This window comes from Pristiophorus japonicus, unplaced genomic scaffold (assembly GCF_044704955.1).
Source record: "Pristiophorus japonicus isolate sPriJap1 unplaced genomic scaffold, sPriJap1.hap1 HAP1_SCAFFOLD_118, whole genome shotgun sequence".
NCBI lineage: Eukaryota > Metazoa > Chordata > Chondrichthyes > Pristiophoridae > Pristiophorus > Pristiophorus japonicus.
The window spans coordinates 1,649,337-1,662,376 of NW_027250842.1; the positions used below are offsets into that span (position 1 = coordinate 1,649,337).

Sequence of the window (13,040 nt, forward strand, 5' to 3'; positions counted from 1 at the left end):
CGCCTCCCTCTCTCTCTCTCCCCGCGCCTCCCTCTCTCTCTCTCCCCGGCGCCTCGCTCTCTCTCTCTCCCCCGCGCCTCCCTCTCTCTCTCTCCCCCGCGCCTCCCTCTCTCTCCCCCGCGCCTCCCTCTCTCTCTCTCCCCCGCGCCTCCCTCTCTCCCGCGCCTCCCTCTCTCTCTCTCCCCGCGCCTCCCTCTCTCTCCCCGGCGCCTCCCTCTCTCTCTCTCCCCGCGCCTCCCTCTCTCTCTCCCCGCGCCTCCCTCTCTCTCTCCCCGCGCCTCCCTCTCTCTCTCCCCGCGCCTCCCTCTCTCTCTCCCCGCGCCTCCCTCTCTCTCTACCCGCGCCTCCCTCTCTCTCTCTCTCCCCCGCGCCTCCCTCTCCCCCTCTCTCCTGCGCCTCCCTCTCCCCCCCTCGCCTCCCCCTCTTCCTCTCTCCCCGCGCCACCCTCCCCCTCGCCTCCCCCTCTTCCTGCGCCTCCCTCTCTCTCCCCCTCGCCTCCCCCTCTTCCTCTCTCCCCGCGCCACCCTCCCCCTCCCTCTCCCTCTCTCCTGCGCCTCCCTCTCCCCCGCGCCTCCCTCTCTCCCCCTCGCCTCCCCCACTTCCTCTCTCCCCGCGCCACCCTCCCCCTCGCCTCCCCCTCTTCCTCTCTCCCCCGCGCCTCCCTCTCTTCCCTCTCCTCCCCCTCTCCCCCGCGCCCGTCATTTTCTCGCTCTCCGCCTTTCTCTCTCGCTCCCCCCCTCCACCAATCCTCCTCATTCTCTCCCTATCCGTTTCTCACCCCCTCACTACCTCCCCATTTCTGTCCCCCCCCTGCCTCCCTCTCCACCTTTCCCCCACTTACCCCCTCTCACTCCCCCTCCCCTCCGCCACCCGCATTCTCTGCCTCGCTGTCTCCCCCGTCTCTCTGCCCCTTTTTCTAATGGCGGGCCGGGGGGGGGGGTGGGGTGGGGTGGGTGGAAAACGAGAACAGCTACAACAGCAGTGCTCCCTCTGGGAAGGGTTCAAGGGGAGCCCCACCGCCCCCCACTTTCTCGACACATCCCTCCGCGCCCGGCGAAGGCAGAAGGCCGCGATCCGTCGACCTTTCACCTCCGACCCCCTCCCTCGCCCAATCACAGCAACCGTGGCAGTGGCCGGCGAGAATCTGGCTCTTTTAATTAGAAAATAACGGCCAACACAAAAAAAACACAAAGCAAACGCAAAGGATAATAGGTTCTTCTCTCTCTCTCTCTCTCTCCTGTTCCCCCTCCTCACTCCGCCGACACCCCCTCCTTGCTCCACCGGGATGCTCTCCTGCGCAGCGAGTTCTTCTGTATTCCGACGTCCCCCTCTGCCCCCAAAAACTCCCGCCGGGCCTGGTTCCGAGATTGCCCGCTTCAGGATGTGCCACGGGCAGGGAACCCTCAACCCCCCCTCCTCCTCCTCCTCCTCCTCCTCCTCCTCCTCCTCCTCTCAGACGTGCTCGAGCAACAGAGCGTGCAGGGCGGCGAGCAGGGCCCGAGGCTCCCCAGCTCCCCGGCACAGCCGGCCCCAGGCCCCCGCCCGCTCCTGGGCCGCCATGGGGGCCTGCAGCAGGCCCCGCAGGCAGCTGGAGCGCAGGCCGGGGCAGCTGTGCCGCTCGGCAAAGGCGTAGACGGCCGGGAGGCGGGCCGGGGGCTGGCGGGAGACGGCCGCCTCCTCCAGCCGGGCCCCCAGCTCGGACAGCAGGTACTGGCCGGCGGCAGCCAGGGCTCGGCCCAGCAGGGAGGCCTCGAAAGGCGGCAGCGGCTCTGCGTCCGGCTCCAGGCCCAGCCCGGCCAGAGCGGGGCAGCCCTCAGCCGCCTGGCAGCCGTGCAGGTGGTGGAGGAAGAGGCCGCACACGTCGGCGGCCAGGCCCCGCAGCGGCACCTGGCTCTGCCGGGACTCCAGGTAACCGCCCCCCAGCATGGCGCCAAAGACCGCCGAGTCCCGCATCACGTGGCGCCGGCTAGCGGCAAGCCGCTGCCCGTCGTCCAGCGCAAAGTGCATGTCTGTCGCCCCCCGGCCCACCAGCTCCCGGTAACGGCAGCGCCAGGCGGGACCTCCTCCCCCCTCCTCCTCCATCCGCGGTCGCTTGAGGGCGGGCTCCGGCTCCTCCTCCACGACCCCCGGCGCCCCCGCCAGCGTCGCCATGGCGTCCGCCGCCCCAAAGGTCACCACGGGGTCGCCGCCGGTCAGCAGGGTCTCCAGCAGCAGGTGAAGCCCCCCGTGGTCCACCAGCAGCTTGCGACGGAGGGATTCGTTCCTGTAAAGGGTCGGCGAGGGGGGGGGGAAAAGAGAAAAAAAAGACAAAGTGGTCAGCTTGCGGTAGTTCAGGGGGTGTGACGTGTACATGTGTGCGCGCGCGGGGGACCTGGGCAGGTATGTTTGGCGGTGTTCATTTGCAACACCCGGGGCAGGCGTGTTGGGCGGTGTTTATTTGCAACACCCGGGACAGGTGTGATGGGTGGTGTTTATTTGCAACACCTGGGCAGGCGTGTTCGGCAGTGTTTATTTGCAACACCCGGGGCAGGTGTGATGGGCGGTGTTTATTTGCAACACCTGGGGCAGGCGTGTTCGGCAGTGTTTATTTGCAACACCCGGGACAGGTGTGATGGGTGGTGTTTATTTGCAACACCCGGGACAGGTGTGATGGGTGGTGTTTATTTGCAACACCCGGGACAGGTGTGATGGGTGGTGTTTATTTGCAACACCTGGGCAGGCGTGTTCGGCAGTGTTTATTTGCAACACCCGGGGCAGGTGTGATGGGCGGTGTTTATTTGCAACACCTGGGGCAGGCGTGTTCGGCAGTGTTTATTTGCAACACCCGGGGCAGGTGTGATGGGTGGTGTTTATTTGCAACACCTGGGGCAGGCGTGTTCGGCAGTGTTTATTTGCAACACCCAGGGCAGGTGTGATGGGTGGTGTTTATTTGCAACACCCGGGGCAGGTGTGATGGGCGGTTTTTATTTACAACACCTGGGGCAGGCGTGTTGGGCGGTGTTTATTTGCAACACCCAGGGCAGGTGTGATGGGTGGTGTTTATTTGCAACACCTGGGCAGGCGTGTTCGGCAGTGTTTATTTGCAACACCCGGGGCAGGTGTGATGGGTGGTGTTTATTTGCAACACCTGGGCAGGCGTGTTCGGCAGTGTTTATTTGCAACACCCGGGGCAGGTGTGATGGGCGGTGTTTATTTGCAACACCTGGGGCAGGCGTGTTCGGCAGTGTTTATTTGCAACACCCAGGGCAGGTGTGATGGGCAGTGTTTATTTGCAACACCTGGGGCAGGCGTGTTCGGCAGTGTTTATTTGCAACACCCAGGGCAGGTGTGACCACCCAAGCCCCTCTCCTATGGATTCATGACCTTGTTCCACACCCCCCCCGCCCCCCCGCCCCCAACAAGTTCCTGACCTTCCCCTTTCCCCACCATAGATGGGACATTGCGTGTCGTTCACGGATTGTTAACAGATTTATTGGGTACGAAGTGAATACTGACCGAGTCGTGACTTTCGGATTTAATCCAGTCCAATTCCTTCTCCCCCTCAGATTCCCTCTCTCCCCCTCCGTCCTTCTCCCCCCCCTCTCTTCCCTTCAACCCCCTCGCCCCCGAGTCAACTCCCCCCTCTCCCTCCCGATTCCCCCCGTCCCTCTCTCCCTCCCCCCCGATTCCCCCCGTCCCTCTCTCCCTCCCCCCTGATTCCCTCCGTCCCTCTCTCCCTCCCTCCCGATTCCCTCCGTCCCTCTCTCCCTCCCGATTCCCCCCGTCCCTCTCTCCCTCCCCCCCGATTCCCCCCGTCCCTCTCTCCCTCCCCCCCGATTCCCCCCGTCCCTCTCTCCCTCCCGATTCCCTCCGTCCCTCTCTCCCTCCCCCCCGATTCCCCCCGTCCCTCTCTCCCTCCCGATTCCCTCCGTCCCTCTCTCCCTCCCCCCGATTCCCCCCGTCCCTCTCTCCCCTCCCGATTCCCCCTGTCCCTCTCTCCCTCCCCCCCGATTCCCCCCGTCCCTCTCTCCCTCCCCCCCGATTCCCCCCGTCCCTCTCTCCCTCCCGATTCCCTCCGTCCCTCTCTCCCTCCCCCCCGATTCCCCCCGTCCCTCTCTCCCTCCCCCCCGATTCCCCACGTCCCTCTCTCCCTCCCGATTCCCTCCGTCCCTCTCTCCCTCCCCCCCGATTCCCCCCGTCCCTCTCTCCCTCCCCCCGATTCCCCCCGTCCCTCTCTCCCTCCCGTTCCCTCCGTCCCTCTCTCCCTCCCCCCGATTCCCCCGTCCCTCTCTCCCTCCCGATTCCCTCCATCCCTCTCTCCCTCCCCCCCGATTCCCCCGTCCCTCTCTCCCTCCCCCCCGATACCCCCCGTCCCTCTCTCCCCTCCCGATTCCCCCCGTCCCTCTCTCCCCTCCCCCCGATACCCCCCGTCCCTCTCTCCCCTCCCGATTCCCTCCGTCCCTCTCTCCCTCCCCCCCGATTCCCCCCGTCCCTCTCTCCCCTCCCGATTCCCCCCGTCCCTCTCTCCCTCCCCCCCGATACCCCCCGTCCCTCTCTCCCTCCCGATTCCCCCCGTCCCTCTCTCCCTCCCCCCCGATACCCCCCGTCCCTCTCTCCCTCCCCCCCGATACCCCCCGTCCCTCTCTCCCTCCCGATTCCCCCCGTCCTCTCTCCCTCCCCCCCGATACCCCCCGTCCCTCTCTCCCCTCCTGATTCCCCCGTCCCTCTCTCCCTCCCCCCGATTCCCCCCGTCCCTCTCTCCCTCCCCCCCGATACCCCCCGTCCCTCTCTCCCCTCCCGATTCCCTATGTCCCTCTCTCCCCTCCCGATACCCTCCGTCCCTCTCTCCCTTCCCCCCGATACCCCCCCGTCCCTCTCTCCCCTCCCGATTCCCCCCGTCCCTCTCTCCCTCCCCCCCGATACCCCCCGTCCCTCTCTCCCCTCCCGATTCCCTCTCTCCCTCCCGATACCCTCCGTCCCTCTCTCCCTTCCCCCGATACCCCCCCGTCCCTCTCTCCCCTCCCGATTCCCTCTCTCCCTCCCGATACCCTCCGTCCCTCTCTCCCTTCCCCCCGACCCTCTCTCCCCTCCCGATACCCCCCGTCCCTCTCTCCCTCCCGATACCCTCCGTCCCTCTCTCCCTCCCGATTCCCCCCGTCCCTCTCTCCCTCCCGATTCCCTCCGTCCCTCTCTCCCTCCCGATTCCCTCCGTCCCTCTCGATTCCCTCCGTCCCTCTCTCCCTCCCGATTCCCCCCGTCCCTCTCTCCCTCCCGATTCCCTCCGTCCCTCTCTCCCTCCCGATTCCCCCCGTCCCTCTCTCCCTCCCGATTCCCTCCGTCCCTCTCTCCCTCCCGATTACTTCCGTCCCTCTCTCCCTCCCGATTACTTCCGTCCCTCTCTCCCTCCCGATTCCCTCCGTCCCTCTCTCCCTCCCGATTCCCTCCGTCCCTCTCGATTCCCCCCGTCCCTCTCTCCCTCCCGATTCCCTCCGTCCCTCTCTCCCCTCCCGATTCCCCCCGTCCCTCTCTCCCTCCCGATTACTTCCGTCCCTCTCTCCCTCCCGATACCCCCCGTCCCTCTCTCCCTCCCGATTCCCTCCGTCCCTCTCTCCCTCCCTCCGTCCCTCTCTCCATCCCGATCCCCCACCACCCCCCCTCTCTCCTTTCGAGCCTCTCGTCTCCCTGCGGCCCGGATCCAGAGACGGGCCTTGTCCCACGGAGCGGAGAGCAAAGCACGGCTCGTGCTGTGCGGCAGGCAACAGCCCGCGGGGGACTGCGCGGAGAGGGCGCTGTTATTCACGGAGCTGTGGGGGGGGGGGGGGGGGGGACTGACGGAGGGCCCAGCGGGGGGACTGACGGAGGACTGGCGGGGCGCCATCCCCGATGCAGTATAAAGAGGGGTCAGAAGGTCACTCACCGGCACAGCAGGGGCAGGGCGATGGCACACGCCGCCTTCTCGGACTCCGAGCCGGACAGGAGCAGGTGAGTCAGGGCGCCCACGCCAAACGGGGACTCGGCCTGCACGCTGAGATTACGGAGCAGAACCTCGCCTGCGGGGAGCAAAGGTCACACGGTCAGAGCGGGCGCGTCGGAACGGAGCACTCGATCAGGGCAAGGGGGGGGGGGGGGGAGTGCGGGCAAAGGGCACGGGATCAGGGCAGGAGAGGTGGGGAGGGCAAAGGGCCTGGGGTCGGGGGCAAAGGGCACGGGATCAGGGCAGGAGAGGTGGGGAGGGCAAAGGGCCTGGGGTCGGGGGCAAAGGGCACGGGATCAGGGCTGGGGGAGGGGGGAAGAGGGGGCAAAGGGCACAAGGTCAGGACGGGGGAGGGCAGAGAGCGTGGGGGGGTCCGGGGACCAGAGGGAGAGGGCAGAGGACCCGGGGGCCAACCGGGGCAGGGCCCAGAGCAGGGGGGGGCGGGGGGCAGGGCCGAGGGCAGACAGAGCTCTGCCTCGGGGCGCGGGCTGCCATGAGCAGGTGGTGGGCGGGCGGGCGATCGATCGGGGCATTTGATCGGCGAGTGCCAGTATGGTGGTTCACCTCCCTCCTCCCCCCCCCCCCCCCACAGCGCTCCTTACCGAGCTCCCGGTTCCTGCCGTTCGGGCCGAGCGCTGCCGATGTCCTGGCTCCTCTTGCTCCTCCTCCGGCGCTCTCCATCCCGCTGCTCAGGGCCTCGGGCCCCAGTCCGTGCACCAGCTGCGCTCGGACCAGAGCCACGGCCCTCGATCGCACCAGGGCCTCCAGGCAGTTGGGGTTGCAGGCCAGGCGGGCGAGCAGGCGGGCACAGCGGGGGCTGGGCGGGCGGGCCAGGGTCAGGTAGTCCAGCAGGCCCCGCAGCGAGCGCTCCGACAGCAGGCAGGGAGCCGGGTCCTCGGCCTGCGAGAAGTGGGAGAGCAGCAGCAAGATGGGGGTCTCGGGGCCGAAGGGCTCGGGCGAGGGGCAGGGCCCCTGGGGGGCGGCCGCGGCGGCGGCTGGGGGGGGCTCAGAGGGCAGGCCGGGCGCCAAGCCCGAGCCGCCGCTCTCCGACGCCTCTCTCGGTCGCTCAGCCGGCCCCGCCGGCGGCTCCTCCACCTCCACCTCCTCCTCCTCCTCCTCCCATTCCCCCGGGGCCTGCAGCAGCCGCAGGGTGCCCTCCACCGCGCCAGCCCCGCAGGGGGCACAGCGGCCAGGGGGCACCTCCCCGGGGCTGTCGATGTAGCCTTCAGACACCAGCCACGACCTGCAGAGGGAGAGGGAGAGAGAGAGAGAGACGTGCATCTCGAGTTAGGTCAGGCCACATCACATCGCAAACGTCGGAGGAGCGGGACTGAGGGAGCGCCGCACTGTCGGAGGGGCAGTACTGAGGGAGTGCCGCACTGTCGGAGGGGCAGTACTGAGGGAGCGCCGCACTGTCGGAGGGGCAGTACTGAGGGAGTGCCGCACTGTCGGAGGGGCAGTACTGAGGGAGCGCCGCACTGTCGGAGGAGCGGGACTGAGGGAGCGCCGCACTGTCGGAGGGGCAGTACTGAGGGAGTGCCGCACTGTCGGAGGGGCAGTACTGAGGGAGTGCCGCACTGTCGGAGGGGCAGTGCTGAGGGAGTGCCGCACTGTCGGAGGGGCGGGACTGAGGGAGCGCCGCACTGTCGGAGGGGCAGTACTGAGGGAGCGCCGCACTGTCGGAGGGGCGGTACTGAGGGAGTGCCGCACTGTCGGAGGGGCAGTACTGAGGGAGTGCCGCACTGTCGGAGGGGCAGTACTGAGGGAGTGCCGCACTGTCGGAGGGGCAGTACTGAGGGAGCGCCGCACTGTCGGAGGGGCAGTGCTGAGGGAGCGCCGCACTGTCGGAGGGGCAGTACTGAGGGAGCGCCGCACTGTCGGAGGGGCGGTACTGAGGGAACGCCGCACTGTCGGAGGGGCAGTACTGAGGGAGCGCCGCACTGTCGGAGGGGCGGTACTGAGGGAGTGCCGCACTGTCGGAGGGGCGGTACTGAGGGAGCGCCGCACTGTCGGAGGGGCAGTACTGAGGGAGCGCCGCACTGTCGGAGGGGCAGTACTGAGGGAGCGCCGCACTGTCGGAGTGGCAGTACTGAGGGAGTACTGCACTGTCGGAGGGGCAGTACTGAGGGAGCGCCGCACTGTCGGAGGGGCAGTACTGAGGGAGCGCCGCACTGTCGGAGGGGCAGTACTGAGGGAGCGCCGCACTGTCGGAGGGGCAGTACTGAGGGAGCGCCGCACTGTCGGAGGGGCAGTACTGAGGGAGTGCCGCACTGTCGGAGGGGCAGTACTGAGGGAGTGCCGCACTGTCGGAGAAAGAAAAGCAGGGGGCGTTCTCCTCCTGTCAAAAAAACATTATCTGGCCATTAATGCATTGCTGTATGTGGGATTGTACTGTGCACTAATTGGCTGCCGCTTTTCCTTCATTACAACAGTGACTGCACTTCACTGGCTATAAGGTGCTAGGGAACGTCGTGAGGTAGTTAGATCTATCTTTAAGTAGAAGAGCTGGATTAACATCAGTAGAGATACAGTCAGTAACACAGGGTGCTGGGGGAGAGGGGTTACTGAGTGACAGTGTGAGGGAGCTGGATTAACATCAGTAGAGATACAGTCAGTAACACAGGGCGCTGGGGGAGAGGGGTTACTGAGTGACAGTGTGAGGGAGCTGGATTAACATCAGTAGAGATACAGTCAGTAACACAGGGCGCTGGGGGAGAGGGGTTACTGAGTGACAGTGTGAGGGAGCTGGATTAACATCAGTACAGATACAGTCAGTAACACAGGGTGCTGGGGGAGAGGTGTTACTGAGTGACAGTGTGAGGGAGCTGGATTAACATCAGTACAGATACAGTCAGTAACACAGGGCGCTGGGGGAGAGGGGTTACTGAGTGACAGTGTGAGGGAGCTGGATTAACATCAGTAGAGATACAGTCAGTAACACAGGGTGCTGGGGGAGAGGTGTTACTGAGTGACAGTGTGAGGGAGCTGGATTAACATCAGTAGAGATACAGTCAGTAACACAGGGTGCTGGGGGAGAGGGGTTACTGAGTGACAGTGTGAGGGAGCTGGATTAACATCAGTACAGATACAGTCAGTAACACAGGGTGCTGGGGGAGAGGGGTTACTGAGTGACAGTGTGAGGGAGCTGGATTAACATCAGTACAGATACAGTCAGTAACACAGGGTGCTGGAGGAGAGGGGTTACTGAGTGACAGTGTGAGGGAGCTGGATTAACATCAGTACAGATACAGTCAGTAACACAGGGTGCTGGGGGAGAGGGGTTACTGAGTGACAGTGTGAGGGAGCTGGATTATCATCAGTACAGATACAGTCAGTAACACAGGGCGCTGGGGGAGAGGGGTTACTGAGTGACAGTGTGAGGGAGCTGGATTAACATCAGTAGAGATACAGTCAGTAACACAGGGTGCTGGGGGAGAGGGGTTACTGAGTGACAGTGTGAGGGAGCTGGATTAACATCAGTACAGATACAGTCAGTAACACAGGGTACTGGGGGAGAGGGGTTACTGAGTGACAGTGTGAGGGAGCTGGATTAACATCAGTACAGATACAGTCAGTAACACAGGGTGCTGGGGGAGAGGGGTTACTGAGTGACAGTGTGAGGGAGCTGGATTAACATCAGTACAGATACAGTCAGTAACACAGGACGCTGGGGGAGAGGGGTTACTGAGTGACAGTGTGAGGGAGCTGGATTAACATCAGTAGAGATACAGTCAGTAACACAGGGCACTGGGGGAGAGGGGTTACTGAGTGACAGTGTGAGGGAGCTGGATTAACATCAGTACAGATACAGTCAGTAACACAGGGTGCTGGGGGAGAGGGGTTACTGAGTGACAGTGTCAGGGAGCTGGATTAACATCAGTACAGATACAGTCAGTAACACAGGGTGCTGGGGGAGAGGGGTTACTGAGTGACAGTGTGAGGGAGCTGGATTAACATCAGTACAGATACAGTCAGTAACACAGGGTGCTGGGGGAGAGGGGTTACTGAGTGACAGTGTGAGGGAGCTGGATTAACATCAGTACAGATACAGTCAGTAACACAGGGCACTGGGGGAGAGGGGTTACTGAGTGACAGTGTGAGTGACCTGGATTAACATCAGTACAGATACAGTCAGTAACACAGTGCGCTGGGGGAGAGGGGTTACTGAGTGACAGTGTGAGGGAGCTGGATTAACATCAGTACAGATACAGTCAGTAACACAGGGTGCTGGGGGAGAGGGGTTACTGAGTGACAGTGTGAGGGAGCTGGATTAACATCAGTAGAGATACAGTCAGTAACACAGGGTGCTGGGGGAGAGGGGTTACTGAGTGACAGTGTGAGGGAGCTGGATTAACATCAGTACAGATACAGTCAGTAACACAGGGTGCTGGGGGAGAGGGGTTACTGAGTGACAGTGTGAGGGAGCTGGATTAACATCAGTACAGATACAGTCAGTAACACAGGGTGCTGGGGGAGAGGGGTTACTGAGTGACAGTGTGAGGGAGCTGGATTAACATCAGTACAGATACAGTCAGTAACACAGGACGCTGGGGGAGAGGGGTTACTGAGTGACAGTGTGAGGGAGCTGGATTAACATCAGTACAGATACAGTCAGTAACACAGGGCACTGGGGGAGAGGGGTTACTGAGTGACAGTGTGAGTGACCTGGATTAACATCAGTACAGATACAGTCAGTAACACAGGGCGCTGGGGGAGAGGGGTTACTGAGTGACAGTGTGAGGGAGCTGGATTAACATCAGTACAGATACAGTCAGTAACACAGGGTGCTGGGGGAGAGGGGTTACTGAGTGACAGTGTGAGGGAGCTGGATTAACATCAGTACAGATACAGTCAGTAACACAGGGTGCTGGGGGAGAGGGGTTACTGAGTGACAGTGTGAGGGAGCTGGATTAACATCAGTACAGATACAGTCAGTAACACAGGGCACTGGGGGAGAGGGGTTACTGAGTGACAGTGTGAGTGACCTGGATTAACATCAGTACAGATACAGTCAGTAACACAGGGCGCTGGGGGAGAGGGGTTACTGAGTGACAGTGTGAGGGAGCTGGATTAACATCAGTACAGATACAGTCAGTAACACAGGGTGCTGGGGGAGAGGGGTTACTGAGTGACAGTGTGAGGGAGCTGGATTAACATCAGTACAGATACAGTCAGTAACACAGGGCGCTGGGGGAGAGGGGTTACTGAGTGACAGTGTGAGGGAGCTGGATTAACATCAGTACAGATACAGTCAGTGACACAGGGCGCTGGGGGAGAGGGGTTACTGAGTGACAGTGTGAGGGAGCTGGATTAACATCAGTACAGATACAGTCAGTAACACAGGACGCTGGGGGAGAGGGGTTACTGAGTGACAGTGTGAGGGAGCTGGATTAACATCAGTACAGATACAGTCAGTAACACAGGGTGCTGGGGGAGAGGGGTTACTGAGTGACAGTGTGAGGGAGATTAACATCAGTACAGATACAGTCAGTAACACAGGGCGCTGGAGAGATACCGCGACAGAGAGAGTGAGCGAGAGGGGGAGGAGAGAGAAAAAGAGGGGACTGGAGTATAAAAGCAGAGAAGTCCTGCTGCAACTGTACAGGGTATTGGTGAGGCCACATCTGGAGTACTGCGTGCAGTTTTGGTCTCCTTATTTAAGGAAGGAGATATTTGCTTTGGAGGCTGTTCAGAGAAGGTTCACCAGGTTGATTCTGGAGATGAGGGGGTTGACTTATGAGGAAAGGTTGAGCAGGTTGGAGTTCAGAAGAATGAGAGGTGATCTTATCAAAACATAAAAAATAATGGGGACTGGACAAGGTGGATGCAGAGAGGATGGTTCCACTCTTAGAGGAAACTAAAACTAGGGGGCATAGTCTGAGACTAAGGGGCTGCTCATTTAAAACTGAGATGAGGAGGAATTTCTTCTCTGAGGGAGGGGGCGAGGGGAGGCGGGCGACGAGAGAGAGGGAGAGAGAGGGGGGGGCGACGAGAGAGAGGGACAGAGAGGGGGGCGACGAGAGAGAGGGACAGAGAGGGGGGGCGACGAGAGAGAGGGACAGAGAGGGGGGGCGACGAGAGAGAGGGACAGAGAGGGGGGGCGACGAGAGAAGAGAGGGACAGAGAGGGGGGGCGACGAGGAGAGAGAGACAGAGGGACAGGAGGGGGGGGCGACGAGAGAGAGGGACAGAGAGGGGGGGCGACGAGAGAGAGGGACAGAGAGGGGGGGCGACGAGAGAGAGGGACAGAGAGGGGGGGCGACGAGAGAGAGGGACAGAGAGGGGGGGCGACGAGAGAGAGGGACAGAGAGGGGGGGCGACGAGAGAGAGGGACAGAGAGGGGGGGGCGACGAGAGAGAGAGACAGAGAGGTGGGGGCGACGAGAGAGAGGGACAGAGAGGGGGGGGGCGACGAGAGAGAGGGACAGAGAGGGGGGGCGACGAGAGAGAGGGACAGAGAGGGGGGGGGCGACGAGAGAGAGGGACAGAGAGGGGGGGCGACGAGAGAGAGGGACAGAGAGAGAGAGAGAACGAGAGAGAGAGGGACAGAGAGGGGGGGGCGACGAGAGAGAGGGACAGAGAGGGGGGGGCGACGAGAGAGACAGAGAGGGGGGGGGCGACGAGAGAGAGGGACAGAGAGGGGGGGCGACGAGAGAGAGGGACAGAGAGGGGGGGGAGGAGAGGGACAGAGAGAGAGAGAGGGACAGAGAGGGGGGGGCGACGAGAGAGAGGGACAGAGAGAGAGAGAGAACGAGAGAGAGAGGGACAGAGAGGGGGGGCGACGAGAGAGAGGGACAGAGAGGGGGGCGACGAGAGAGAGGGACAGAGAGAGGGGGCGACGAGAGAGAGGGACAGAGAGAGAGAGAGAGAACGAGAGAGAGAGGGACAGAGAGGGGGGCGACGAGAGAGAGGGACAGAGAGGGGGGGCGACGAGAGAGACAGAGAGGGGGGCGACGAGAGAGAGGGACAGAGGAGAGAGAGAGAAGAGAGAGAGAGGGACAGAGAGGGGGCGACGAGAGAGAGGGACAGAGAGGGGGGGCGACGAGAGAGAGAGGGACAGAGAGGGGGGGCGACGAGAGAGAGGGACAG

General features: G+C 63.0%; 1 protein-coding gene across 1 annotated transcript; it reads right to left on the reverse strand.

Moving 5' to 3' along the window:
* Window positions 1-1,443: 1,443 nt before the first annotated feature.
* LOC139242051 (armadillo repeat-containing protein 5-like) lies at window positions 1,444-7,340 on the reverse strand. The gene is made up of 3 exons (XM_070870194.1): window positions 6,556-7,340; window positions 5,897-6,029; window positions 1,444-2,263 (listed from the first exon to the last, which is right to left on the reverse strand). Exons 1-3 carry the CDS (start codon window positions 7,232-7,234, stop codon window positions 1,453-1,455), a joined length of 1,623 nt encoding a protein of 540 aa, XP_070726295.1. The 5' UTR covers window positions 7,235-7,340; the 3' UTR covers window positions 1,444-1,452.
* Window positions 7,341-13,040: the final 5,700 nt, after the last annotated feature.

Excerpts from the sequence above, each read along its gene's own strand:
- LOC139242051 (XM_070870194.1), bottom strand. The coding sequence starts at position 7,234 with ATGCACGTCTCTCTCTCTCTCTCCCTCTCCCTCTGCAGGTCGTGGCTG. Across the intron at positions 6,030-6,555 it reads CGGCAGGAACCGGGAGCTCG|GCGAGGTTCTGCTCCGTAAT; the intron begins GTAAGGAGCGCT and ends TGCTCCCCGCAG. Across the intron at positions 2,264-5,896 it reads GCCCTGCCCCTGCTGTGCCG|GAACGAATCCCTCCGTCGCA; the intron begins GTGAGTGACCTT and ends GACCCTTTACAG.